At 45.9% G+C, this 14,016-nt stretch overlaps 1 protein-coding gene across 1 annotated transcript in view; it reads right to left on the bottom strand.

Annotated features, from left to right (window-relative positions):
- Positions 1-14,016, bottom strand: part of LOC139274608 (uncharacterized) — a 128,067-nt gene that overhangs the window by 66,202 nt on the left and 47,849 nt on the right. The window contains 2 exon segments of the mRNA XM_070891285.1: positions 220-365; positions 11,831-11,881. Coding sequence (XP_070747386.1) covers positions 220-365; positions 11,831-11,881 — 197 coding nt within the window.

Here is a 14,016-nt window from a genome sequence, read left to right as displayed (position 1 = left end):
ACGGGGGCTGCCTGTCTTTTACCAGGAACTCATCAGGGTCTGGAACAGCGTCGCCACCAAACGCAGTTCTTGCCTGTAGTGCCTCTGCACCTTGTTACAAACTCACACGAGGCATGTATATATCAGACACGGTCACTCTGTGACCTTCACTTTATTCCCAGAACCAAGGACCTCTGGGGCCAAAAACACGCACTTGGCCTTTTTCAGCCGCAAGCCTACCCGATCCAATCGGCGTAGCACCTCCTCCAGGTTGCGGAGGTGTTCCTCGGTGCCTCGACCCGTTATCAGGATGTCGTGTTGGAATACGACCGTTCCAGGGATGGACTTGAGCAAGCTTTCCATGTTTCGCTGAAAGATAGCCGCTGCTGAACGAATGCCAAACAGGCACCTGTTGTAGACAAATAATCCTTTGTGCGTTGTGATGGTGGTCAGACACTTGGAATCTTCCGCCAGTTCCGAAGTCATGTAGGCCGAAGTGAGGTGCAGCTTCGTGAACAGCTTTCCACCTGCCAGCGTGGCAAAGAGGTCCTCCGCTCTCGGAAGCGGGTATTGGTCTTGCAGCGACACTCGGTTGATGGTGGCCCTTTCTGAGCAGCCTGTCCAGTTCACTTTCAATTTTCTCATGCATCACGTACAGCACCGCTCTGGCTTTGTGGTGCACTGGTCTGGCGTCCGGAGTGATGCGTATCACTACTTTAGTGCCCTTGAACGTTCCGACACCGGGTTGAAACAGTGACCCGAATTTTTGTAAAACCTGTGAGCATGAACTTCGCTCCACAGATGAAATGGCGTGCACATCCCCCCATTTCCAATTCATCTCGGCTAGCCAACTCCTCCCCAAGAATGCGGGGCCATTCCCCGGAACGATCCAGAGTGGCAGCCGGTTCTGTGATCCATTGTGTGTTACCACCAAGTTTGCACTGCCCAGCACTGGGATGATCTCTTTGATGTACGTATGTAGCTGCATCTCAAAGCATTCCAGTTTGGGCCTGCTAGCTCTGTGTGGCCATAGTCTCTCAAATTGTTGGGCGCTCATAAGTGACTGGCTAGCTCCCACATCCAGCTCCATGTGCACCGGGATGGCATTCAGTAAGACTTTCATCATCATGGGTGGCGTTTTAGTGTATGAGCTATGGACGTCAGCCACATGAACTCTCTGAACTTCAGCATCCATGGTTGTTCCCTGCCTCATCCTGCATTGCAGACCCTTTGTCTGGTTCCTCTGTCTCGCAGACTAGCCTCGCTACTGCCTTTTTGCACATCCTGGCCAAATTTCCACTGATATTACAAATCCTACAGCTATAAAGCTGGAACCTGCAGCTTTTGGCAGTGTGTCTACCCCCACACCTCCAGCATGAGCTGAAATTGCTGTTAACAAAAGGACTATTTCCAGGCATTCCTCCCGTTTGGCTGTTTCTAAGCACACTGATGGAGGGTGTTATTGGTCCCATCATGGGATTCATTGTTCCTCATGATGGCGTGAATTGCTGATCACCTTTCCATTGTCCCTGTTACGGGCCCACCCTGGAGCTTGTTGATGCCTGGGCGGTGTCGAATTGCCCTTGCCTGCCTGCCTGATTGGTGTTGAATTGCCCTTGCCTGCCTGCGAGTTTCTGTATCACTTTTACAACATTAACTCCCTGGTTCATTGCAACGTTAAAACCAGGGCTGCATGCGTAAATTAGCTTGGTCTCCTCTTCCCCTGCCATAAAGGTCTGAGCTATCAACGCCGCCCCTTCTAAAGTCAAGTCCTTGGACTTTATGAGCTTCCTGAAAATGCCGTCATGATTAATGCTTTCGATGAAAAAGTTCCTTAATATCTCCAGTCTGCAGGCATTGGAGAACTTACAGAGACTAGCCAAACGCCGCAGTTCCGCCATGAAGTCCGAGATGTTTTGACCTTCCCGACTCCGGTGAGAGTAGAACCGGTGCCGGGCCATGTGTACGCTACTTGTTGGCTTGAGATGCTCACTGATCAGCTGGCTGAGCTCTTCGAAGGACTTGTCCGCTGGCTTTTGGGGTGCGAGCAGGTCTTTCATCAGCGCATACGTCTGTGGGCCACAGCTGGTCAGTAGATGCGTTCTCCGCTTGTCAGCTGCTGTCTCTTCCAGCCAGTCCTTTGTGACAAAGCTCTGCTGGAGTCTTTCCACAAAGTCTTCCCAGTCCTCACCCACACAGTAGCGTTCGTCTGTGCCACCGGTGACCATCCTCGTGGTTCGGTGATTCCCGTTTCTCGTCGCCAAATGTAGTGTCTCTGCAGCTTGTTACAAACTCACACGAGGCATGTATATATCAGACACAGTCACTCTGTGACCTTCACTTTATTCCCAGAACCAGGAATCTGACCCTGGGTGGGACCTCCCCTTTTATACCTGGAAACCCAGGTGAGGAGTGTCTCCTGCAAGCTCACCCCCTGTGGTCAGGGTGTGCATTTCAAGGGTACAGGTACAGTGTGCATGAGTTACAGTTACATAACTATTGTCATTGCAAGATGGTGAAATACATGACATCGCCCATCTGGAGTGGCGGCTGTCCTTCAGGAGCCGCTGCTCAGGAATCCGTACCACGACGACCATGGTTTTAGCTGACAGGCAGGTGAGAGGGCTGTGTCTGGCAAGGTGATCAGGGTCAGGGATCAGCTCGATGGTGAAGGAGTGGGCTGGATGGCACCAGACATGCTGGCACAGCGCCTATCCTGGGCCGACGTCTGGCGCACGGCCAATGGCGTCGAGTCGCTAAAAACAGCACTGTGCCCTGACTCCGTTAGGTGTGTCGAGGAGGCCCAAGCATGTGGGGAGATCCCGTCCGAACTGACCCCCATCCGGATGGAATTCCTCATCGGCACCAAGTCCCAAAACCTCCCTTAGGAGCTGGCGCCTCACAAATTGCGCCCCCTCTGGGAAATCCCCTCCGTGCCTTTCAGTTCTGCGCGGAGGGGATTCCTGTACGGGCTGCTCCTGCACATTCTCCACATTGCCATCTTCGTCTGCTGTCTGGACACGCCATGGCGCACCATCTTGCCGTCCGGAGGAGGCGGGGGTCCCCAATGGAGTGCTCTCTATGCGGGAGTCCTCCCCTTATTTGTTGGGGACTTGGCCTGGAGGGTGTTACATGGAGCAGTCCGTGCAACAAGTTTTTAAGTTGGTTCATGGGCTCCCAGGCCGCCTGCAATTTTTGAGGTCTGGAGGAGTCCGTGTTCCATGTTTTTATCGAATGTGCGAGGTTGCAGCCCCTGTTCCATTATTTGAAGGGGCTGCTCCTCAGATTCTGGTTGCACTTCAGAGCCACACTCCTGATCTTTGGGCACCCTGTGCAGAGGGGAGCGGACAGGTTGGAAGGCCTCCTGGTAGGACTGCTCCTGGGCATGGCCAAGGGGGCCCTCAGCCGGTCTAGGCAGCGGGCGGTCGAGGGGGTCGTTCAACCCGACTGCCTGCCTCTCTTCCATGGTTACATCCGAGCCAGAATGTCCCTGGAGATGGAGCATGCGGTGTCTAGCGGTTGCGGCCTTCCGCGTGAGGTGGGCGCCGGAGTGCATCATCACGCCCGGCAACCAAATTTTAATTTGATCATTTAAGTTTAAAGTTTAATTTGTTTAATTTGTCGGTTTTAGTGCACCCCCACCCCCCTTTTAGCCAGGGGCCCTTGTATAATTTCTGTTTTTAGTGCGCTAAACCCCACCACCACCTTGCAGTGAGCATTTGTTTAAAGTGCACAACTAAAATAGTTGAACTGCTAATGTGTAGTGTGATTCTTAAACTAACTAGTTCTTAACAGCAATGTATTTCTATGAATTCTTAAGCCAAGAATTCATAAAACAAATACATTACAATCTCCTTACATGGTGGGTGATATTGAGGCTTTGGAAAGGATGCAGAGAAGGGTCACAAGACTAATTCCCAGTATAAAGCATTTTTGTTTTCAAGGTTGGCTAAAAGAGTTGGGACTTTACACTTCAGAAAAGCACAGATTGAGGGATGACCTGATTGAGGTTTATAAGATGATGAAGGGAATAGATTGTGTACCAGTTTACAGTTTGTTCAAATTAAAAAGTTTATGGAGGACCAGGGATCACAATTTTCAGATGTATATGGCTGGATCTAGGTTAGATGTCAGGAGGAAGTTCTTTTCCCAGAGAATAGTGAACCTCTGGAACAGGCTGCCGTATCTTGAGATGGAAGCTGATTCGCTGAATTCCTTCAAGCGAGGACTGAACCTATTTCTTGTTGGAGTGGGCATCAGCTCTTGCAAAAGGTAGGTACTTCAGAGAATTCAGGACCAGAGTGATCTCCTGGACTAGTTTTGATCACCTAGATGGGTCGGTGAGGAACTTCCCAGATTTTTTCCCACTAATTGGCCTGTGTTTTTACCTGGTCTTTCATCTCTCCCAGGAGATCACATGATTTCAGGTGCAGTGGGGAGTGTATATATTGTGATAAACAATGTATTGTAATTGTGTGGGTCAAGTTGGATGAACCAGAAGGTCTTCACGTGTCTATCATTTTATAATTTAATTTCATAGTTCCTCTACATCTTGCTAATTGCCTTTTTGGCTTTTCTCCTAGTCTCTTTGTATTCTCTCTTCTTTAGCTCCACCCTGCTGTCCATGTACTTGGTGTACATCTCTTTCCTTACCCTCAATTTTTCCTTATATCATTATTCATCCATGGTGTCTCATTAGTGTTTAGTTTGTTCTTGCTTTATATCGAATATATTTTTGCTGGGTTCTGTTGAACACCATCTTAAATGTTTCCCATTACTTTTCTACGCCATTGTTTGCCAATATTGTTGTCCATTTTATTTTTCCAACTGATATTCTCAGCTTCTCAAAATCAGCTTCTCTTCAATATATTGCCCTGGTTTTTGTCATGCTGATGTATTTCTGAATTATTATCCGAAATCATATTATATAATCTAGATTTTGTGGTCAGCGGTGAAGTAATGGTGCTCACCACTGACCTCGAAGAAAGCTGCCCACAAAGATCAAGCAATCTCTATGGCGTGGATTTAATCTCTTCCAACATTAATGTAATCTGCCACCAAGCCTTGGGGATCTCCAGTGTCCAGCAACAGTGATGTCATTAAGCTGGCTAAGCAGCCAAACACATTAAAGAATTCTCATGGCAAACCAGGAAGTAAAATGATCCTTCACTTTTAATAAATTTTACATAGAGCGAAATAAAGATTGAGACTTAAACATGGGATGAAGATAGAAGCTGAAATATCATAAACAAACTTTAAAAAATATATAGTATATGAAAAAACATGGACTTTTCACCATAATGGAAAAATTTGACATTCCACAAATATAAAATTAGTTTTTCAGGGCCAGATCGGTTGTTCATCTGTAGTTATGACTCAGTATGCCGTTGAAAACCCAGTTACACCTCGTTGAACAAGGATTGACTTTTTGGGAGATTTTTAACTGTGATATTACAGAGTAAAAGCTAAAGTTCTTGTCAGTTCAGTGATTTCAATTGATTGCCGTCTGCGTGAATTCAACAGCGCACCCTGCGGAGGAGCAGAGAATGCCAAACAGCACCTTTTGGATTTAAGTGTGTATGTGAGGTTGCCAGAAGTGGCTGAACAGTTATAACGATGGTGAACGCTGACAGTTTCACTTTCATTACAACTGCAAATTCTAGGCCATTATATTATGGTCACTATTGTTTAGCTATTTCCTTATCTTTATTTCTCTTATCTGCTCTGGTTCTTTCCCCATTACTAGATAGTCACAAATCCTTCCTTGTTGGGCTTCTTACATACTGGAAAGGAGTCCTGTACACATTATAATGATCGGAGCAGGCCGGGAGGCAGAAGGAGCAGCATGATGGCGTAGCCCAGCAGTCTGCATGGCCCCCGGCCTGCGAGCACCATCGGAACAGGCTGGGGAATGGAAGGAGCAGCACGTGCTGGAGCAGGAGAGCAACGGCAGTGAAAAGGGACGCTAGGTTGTGGGCAGGTACTGCAGGAACGGCGAGGTCAGGACAAAGGAACGGCGAGGTCAGGGCGAAGGAGCGGCGAGAGATTGTAGAGGGACATGATCGGGGCCCAGGAGAGGCGTGAATTTGGGGCCCAGAAGAGGCGAGGGCCCAGGGGCAGCACGGGCCAACCCACATTGTGATATGTGTGCACACTAGGTCCGTGCAGCAGAGCTGGTCTCCAGTCGTCTTGGTTAACCCTTGCTACTGGACCAAGACCTAGCTCTGTCAAGCCCGTGTGGTGGCTGGTGTGCAATGGTCACCACACCATAAAAGAAATCCAAGCACAGGTATCTTTCACCCTTCAAGATTTAGTTTCGACCTGGAATTTTAGGTACTTAATTGAAACACCTGTGAACTTTTTGACGTGGAAGCAAGTCATCCTTGATTCGAGGGACTGCCTATAATGATGATAATGACTATATCCCCTTATTCCCTTTATCTACCTATTCTGTCCAGTTAATGTCGAGGTAGTTGAAATCCCCCATGATTATTCTATTTTTTACTCATTTCCCTATTTTGTTTGCATATTTCTTCCTTCACCTTCCTTCCACTATTATCATCATCATCATAGGCAGTCCCTCAGAATCGAGGAAGACTTGCTTCCACTCAAAGTGAGTTCTCCGGTGACTGTACAGTCCAATATGAGAATTACAGTCTCTGTCACAGGTGGGACAGACTGTGGTTGAAGGAAGGGGTGGGTGGGGAGCCTGGTTTGCTGCACACTCCTTCCGCTGTCTGCACTTGATTTCTGCGTGCTCTCGGCGATCAGACTCGATGTACTCAACGCCCTCCCGGATGCTCTTCCACAACTTTGGGTCTATTAGATGGTCTGTGGACTACGCCTATTAGTGTAATTGATCCTTTATTTTCTTTTATTTCTATCTACATAGATTCTACTTCCTTCTTACTGATGGCTGCATCACTTTTTCTACTGTCATTATGTTAGCTGTAATATGTACAGCTGCTTTACCTCCCTTTTGCCCTCTCCATCTTTTCTAACTATGTTATACCCTGCAATGTTTAATTCTCAGTCTTGATTTTTCTGTAGCTATGTCTTAGTAAAACCTACTACATCTGGTTCCTCGCAACACATTATTGCCTCCAGTTCCCATTTTATTACAGACACTGTGTGCATTGCTGTAGTCAGTTTAACTCTTTTTATAACATTTTTTAGCTCTTCAACTTGCATGCCTCTTTCAGGGCCTACTTCTCTTGATGCTCCCATTTTATTCCCAACTGGCTGAGGAAAGTCTGCTCCAACTCCAGGTGTAATTGTCTTTAAGGGAGAGGTTCTTAAAGGTTACATACCCTTCCTCTGGGATCAGGGTTCTCGTCAGCCTATGGCTGACATATTGGCCCTCAATCATCCTGCTTGTAAGAATAAAAGTGTTTATTAATGATAAAATTGATTCTGTGTATGTAGAATTGTTAAAAGTGTAGATTATACGGAAAGGCTGCAGTGTTGAAACAAAATGAAAGCTCACAGACTTCCAGCATGTCCTGTTTGTATATCGTCTTAATTGGAAAACCATTAACCTAATCAAGGGATGGCACTGAGTCCTTCAGACAGACACATGTGTGAGCAGAGCCAATAAGGAACTGCCCTGGAACCAAGATCCAATCCTGGGCTCTCTGAGGAACAATGGACTTAAGGGATATAAAAACCCAAGCACAGATTGCACTTTCTCTTTTCTTAAGCACACGGCAAAAGGCAGGACCTCTCTCTACGGACAAAGGAGCGGGCCATGTGCTTTGCCAGAGGGAAGTGATGTATGCCTTTTTATAAATCATTATTGTAACATTGTATCTGTTGTAACTAAGTCGATCCGTAGGTTAAGTGACGACTGCTGTTTCTCTGATAAAACGTGCATGTGTGTGTTTAATAAACTGTTCTGAATTGTTTTAAAAGAATCAGTCTCACTGTCAATTTAATGCCAGCGATTTAGAAATCTTACATGCTAGATTATAAAAACATTACTATTACCCTTCATACCATCTACATGTTTTTAATACTCATATATTATTTGCTTTATTGTATTGGTCTCCGTTTGATCCTTTTAAGTGTCCAGTCTTCATTGTTGCCATATGCTGGACGTTTGATTAAAATTGGTCCTCACTCAGTTGTACCCTTTTGCTTTTCAGGGTTTAATAATCCACTAATTATTATGTTGAATATATTTCACTGTTGATACTTATATTTACCAGCTAATAATTTCTCCCACTCTATTCCAGTCAATTTCTGTATCATTCTTTCAAAGTTATCCTTGTTTAAATCCAAAACCATCATTTGTGATCTTCCCTTCAAACCTTATTGTGAATCTTATATTATCACTATTGCCAAGATCCTCCATTCCTACCTGTTCACTAACTATTTTTGGTTCATTACTCATAACAAATTGATGTTGCCTGCTCCCCTTGATTGAAAACAGCACAACAACAACTTGCAGTAAAATGGTGCCGCTCACGTGCAATAAGATGTTTCAAAGCACTTTACAATAAGGAGGAAAAACAAATGATGTGTGCCAATCATCAGGTAAGTGGATCATCAGCAAGTAGAAACCAAGCGCATACAGCGGAAGGAGTGTGCGTCAACCCAGGCTTCCCACCTGCCCTTTCCTTCAACCACTGTCTGCCCCACCTGCGACAGAGACTGTAGGTCCCGCATTGGACTCTTCAGCCACCCGAGAACTCACTTTGAGTGGAAGCAAGTCATCCTCGACTCCGAGGGACTGCCTATGATGATGATGAAGTGGAAAAAGAATGCAAAGTCTTGGATAGCAAACCAAAAGCTTGATGAAAGAGGAGAGTTTTCAGACAGCATTTTAAAGTAGGACATGTCAAGACAGAAGGAACCAGGTAGAAAGCTACACAACATTGTGGCTGAACAAATACCTGTCAATAGTGGAGCAGGTGGAGAATGGCATGTGGAGATTTTTGAGGAACAGAGGTTGCTTGTGAATCATAGAATCATAGAATCATCGAAAAATTACGACACAGAAGGAGGCCATTTGGCCCATCGTGTCCATGCTGGTGACGACGTAAGGCAGGAGAAGATCAAAGGTAGGGTGGGCTGAGGCCATGGCGGGATTTGAACACAAGAACAAGAATTTTGAAATCAACACACTAGTGCACAAAGAACCCGTGCAGCTTGAAGAGGACAGGGTGTTGGGAGTATGGGTCTTAATGTCCATTGGGGCATAGACTGTAGCATTTTCGATGACTTGTAGCTTGTGAAGAATTGTGGCAGGTAGGGCAACTGAAATGGCATTAGAGAAATGAAGCTTCGAGGTATTGAAGGCATGGATTAGGGTTTTGGCTGTGGAAGTGGGGAGATATGGTAGAGGCAGTCAGTTTTGCAGAAGTGGAACAAAAACAATTGGCTGTAATGTGGGAACATCAGCTGAATTTGAAGTACAGCATGTCATGACTCAGATTGAGATTGCAGCTGGGTGGTGGATGGAATTCAGTTGAGAGGTTCAAAGTGCTGAGGGGAGCCAAAATGATAGCCACAGTATGCCAGCATTCAGCTGGAGCAAGTTTTGGTTCATCTGGGTTTTGATATCAGATAGGGAACTTGAGAGTGTGGCAACAGCCTTTGGATCAATAAAGGAGGCAGTAAGCTCAAGCTGGTAGTCATTAGCATATATGTGAAAGCTGACTCGACGATGTGCTGCTTTGTTGAACTAGATGCAGGTTGAAATTTCCTACAATTGCCATCTGCCACCTCATATTTTCTCTATCCTATCTAAAAATCTGATCTCAAAATTCCTCTCTTCTTGAAGGTACATGAATCATAACGTGGACAGTCAGAAGTTAGCCTGGGTCTCTACCCATCTTTGTAGTTTCAAAATTCTGCAGGAAGTGAGGACAGATCATTTCTTGCATTTGTTCCTTCTGTGTGGATGTCACTGATGGGTGATGTCATCCATTGGAATTCACACTAGTTCTGCCCCCATTGTCTCCTCCACCATAATATTCCCTGCATGAAGCAGCTTTCCAGAACCTGATCCTGGCACAAGTGGAGTCAATAGATTTACAAAGATCATTTTTATAAAAGTAAATTAATTGATCTTTAAAAATATGATCTATCGCTTCCCAGCATTATTAATTTAAATCCTTCTCCAGTGCTGTAGTTATCCTCTCTGTGAGGTTATCAGGACCAGGAAGTGACAAGAATGAGGGTTTCGGAAGTAGAAATGGCGATTTATGGAGCGGTAGGCTATGTTAAGGAAATGGAAGGAAATTATTTTGGCACATGAATGGATGTGGGGATCAGAAGCAGGGTATCACATCTCGTGTCTCAGTATAAGATGGCAGCTGCAAGGTTGATGGAATCAATTTCACCTTGGTCCATATCCCTTAATCCCCTTGGCTAACAAGGATCTATTGATTTTAAAGTGAATAATTGAGTTAGTATCTACTACTTTTTGTGGGAGAGAGTTCTACACTTCTACCATCCTTTGCATGACAAAGTGTTTCCTAACTTCTCTCCTGTGGTTTATAATGGTAAAGATCACTGACAATTCATATTTCATTTAGTGATAATGCAGTTTTTATTGAACCTCAGTTTCTATTAATGTTCTGTATTTATTTTCAAGAGGATATATTAGAACATGATTTGTGACATGAATGCATTGAATTATTGGATTAGTAGAAACATTTTGCCGAAAATTCCATTAATATTCTTATCTGCTTTCAATGTAATTATGCAAGCAATGACATGCAAACATTTATTGCACAACTAAGTATATACGTAGTCCAATAAATATGAAAAGTTATTTTAAAGCTTAAGGGGTCGAAATTGCCCCTTCCAAAAAGGTCTTTGGCCACCTGAAAGCAGTGGCCATGGGGCGTTGTGGAATGGCCGCCGACTACCCGCGGAGGGGCTGCCATTTTGGAAATTGCCCTACCTCAGGTTTGGAGTGGTGTCCAGGAGCGCTCCATCCGTTTTCCCATGGCGGCATGCACACGCCGACCCCTTACCGACTGGTGGGGACCCCCTCGTGAAATTGCCCTCGCAAAATTGCCCCTTTTCAAAATTGCCCCACAGGAGCGGCCGCCGGTGCCGCCGACAGTTTTTTCTGTTGGTGCACTCTCTGTGCCATGGTGGGATGGCCACCCTTAAAGGGGAGGGTGCACTGCCGCGGCCGCCATGTTAATTTTTTTTGTCAGCCGACTGCCAGGTCAGACCAACAATTATAGCTGAGGGTTCGGCCGGGCCGCCAACAGGCAGCCTGGCACCCCCTCTTAGGTGCCAGGTCACTGGCCCGGCTGAAACCCTCCTTGCTGGCCCAGTGTTTGCCACTAAAGCGGCTGCAGAGTTCGCAGCGGCTCTCCCCTGTAACTGAAGGGGAAGAGATGTTGTGACGCGCCAGCGCGATGTGGTCATCAGCATGATGCTGATGACCGACATCCTCGGATGCACCGCCCCGGCCCCAATTCCGCCCGCTATTGATGGCCAATCCACCCCGCCCCCACTTCCACCCCATGGATAGGGCGGCCAGAACACATCAAAACCGATAGGTGCGCCTCATTTCCCGCGGTGGGCAATTTCGACCTCTCAATGTCCTAGTAACATTACCTTATTGCAAATTATGCCACAGATTGAGTGATTAAAGCATCTTAATTCATCAATTTCATATAAAAATGCAGAAATTGGATTGTGCAAGTATTAATAATTAAGCTCTAAGTAAAATCAATTTTTCCTTACACCTAAGATAACATTTCCATCTTCTCAAGCAATATTCTCCACAAAATGGAGTAGACAATGGCGTGGTAGCAAAGCACATTTGTTTATTCACAATCTATCCACCCCGCTGCTTCGAAATGTGTTTGGAACACAGGATTACGTTGCCTTTTGTATATGTACACATCAGATTCACTTATGAGGTAAAAATACCCTGTTAATCAAAAAAAAGGTTAGTTATTATTTGCTAAAACCATGGGACCCATTTTTCTGTGTGCCTGATTCATGTTGTAACTCCGGCAGGACTCTGGCACAACATCTTGAAAAGAGGCATATGCCAGCTTCCCGCTGATAATGGGAGTTTCCAGTTGGCTGCATAATGGGCAGAACCTCTGTCTGCCTCTTAAAAGACCGATGATGCCAAGAGGGTGAAGCTGGTATAGGAGGCAGGGACTCCCTGGCCACGATTTCCCCAATCCTCAACAGGTCCGTGTTGGGCCACATCGGTGGCGGGTCGCGGCCTCACTGCTGGCTCCAACCCGTTGTCCAAAATAATTTCCCCCAGACTGGGCTTGTTAAGCCCGCCCAATGCATTTGCTGGCTAATTGAAGGAAGCAGGTCTGATGATGTCAGTTGATGACACATCATGATCCTGTTTCCTTAAAGGGACCATGCGCAAATTAAGTTGGACAATTGTGCTGTCAGTGTTCTACAGCATTGAGGTACTGCAAACACTGACAAGCACTGCACAAAGGTGCATAGCAGCGGTGAGGCTTGCCCACGACTCCCTCCATATGCTTATGCAGGGAGTCACAGCATGCAGGGATGTTCTCTTCCACCCATCCCTCACACCCACCCTCATCCTTGTCCAATCACACCAACTAACAACACACAATTGTAGGTGTTTTTGCAAATGTTCACATCGAGTTTCTGCTAATGTGGTGTCAAACATTGAAACCTCTTATTTTCAACACTTTGCATTCTTGGACAAATTTATTGCCGTTTTGGAAGTGTCTTAGTGAGTTGCAGTGAATGGTAAGACATAACGATACCCCAAGCAATGGTGATGAATGTGAAAGGAATGGCTTGGGCATTGTAGGGATACTTTATGATGTTGTTGTGGAGTGGTGCCAACCTGACCCACCAAGTGGCAGCCAGGGTGTATAGCATCAAGTGAAATAAATCTGGCCATTGTGAAGCCATCTCTGGCATCCCGGGCAGCCATGTGCTCGGGTGCTGATGCTCTCTGTACTGTGCAGCATCAGTTGATTGCGGAGAAGGTTGGTGTTGTTTTTGGTGCTGCTGGTGTGCCTGGTATTTGGCCTGATCATGGTGGGATTCTGAGGACCAAGATGAGATAGTTTCAAGGGTACTGATGCTGATATAATAGATGGCAGGTGAAGTAGAGAGGACAGAAGTGATCTGTCAATGGTGAGAGATTGTTGCAATGAGGTGACACTGGATAGAGAGTTTACTCCAAACATTTGCAACTTGCATAAAGCTCAATCTGTCTTTCAAATGCAGTAATTAGCAGCTTCTGAGCTTGGAAAGTGAACAGCTGTGAGATGGGAGCTTTTATAGTACATTTTCAGCTGTCAAGTAATGAGATGATTCCATGGTCATACAATTCTCGACCTGCTTACATGATGTGATTCCCAAGCAGCTTAGACCCTGTGGATGATCTGGTAAACTCTGAAGGTGAGCTCAAAATAGTTCTTAATGTCTGTTAACAAGATTATAATGACATGAATTGCCTCCCCCATTATTGCGTGTTGGGTCTGCTGAGGGTTGAAAGACCCGACATTTGGGTCCCGACCTGCTGTCAGCAAAAACATTTCATCACCCAACCCCCACCAATCATGCCTGCTGACCCTTTTCAAAATTCCCTCCCTTATGTTTGAGTTCCTGCATTCCTAGCCCAGAAGGGCTTCATATAAGACTTAATGCGGGTATGCCAAGAGAGATGATATAGAATGGCGCATGGGTGCCACTGGTATTCTCAGGCCAGAGAAGCAAGGTATGCCCCAGAAGACAAAGTAAGTTGTTTTGAGAAATCTGGATTGGCTTCCTTACACTAGAGGGCTGAGGGAGGGAGTCCATTGAGCATCTGGGGGTTGCTGGGCATTCACCCCACTCCTCTCTTCCCTGCCCAATGGTGGCCAGGCTTCAAATGTCCCGACAGGATGGGGCAGGTAGACATTAAGATGTGCCTATAGTGGCATGGATGCCCACTTTTCGGTTTTAAATCGGTAGCTTTTCCAATAACCCTGCAAAATTTAGCAGGGTCAGTGCTGGAGAACACCAATGAGTGCAATTACAGATTCATTGCCCAATTGAACCTTGAGGATA

This window comes from Pristiophorus japonicus, chromosome 10 (genome assembly GCF_044704955.1).
Source record: "Pristiophorus japonicus isolate sPriJap1 chromosome 10, sPriJap1.hap1, whole genome shotgun sequence".
In the NCBI taxonomy this organism is placed as follows: Eukaryota; Metazoa; Chordata; class Chondrichthyes; family Pristiophoridae; genus Pristiophorus; species Pristiophorus japonicus.
The sequence above is the reverse complement of the archived record's forward strand: the minus strand, read 5'-3'. Positions and strand labels throughout refer to the sequence as shown.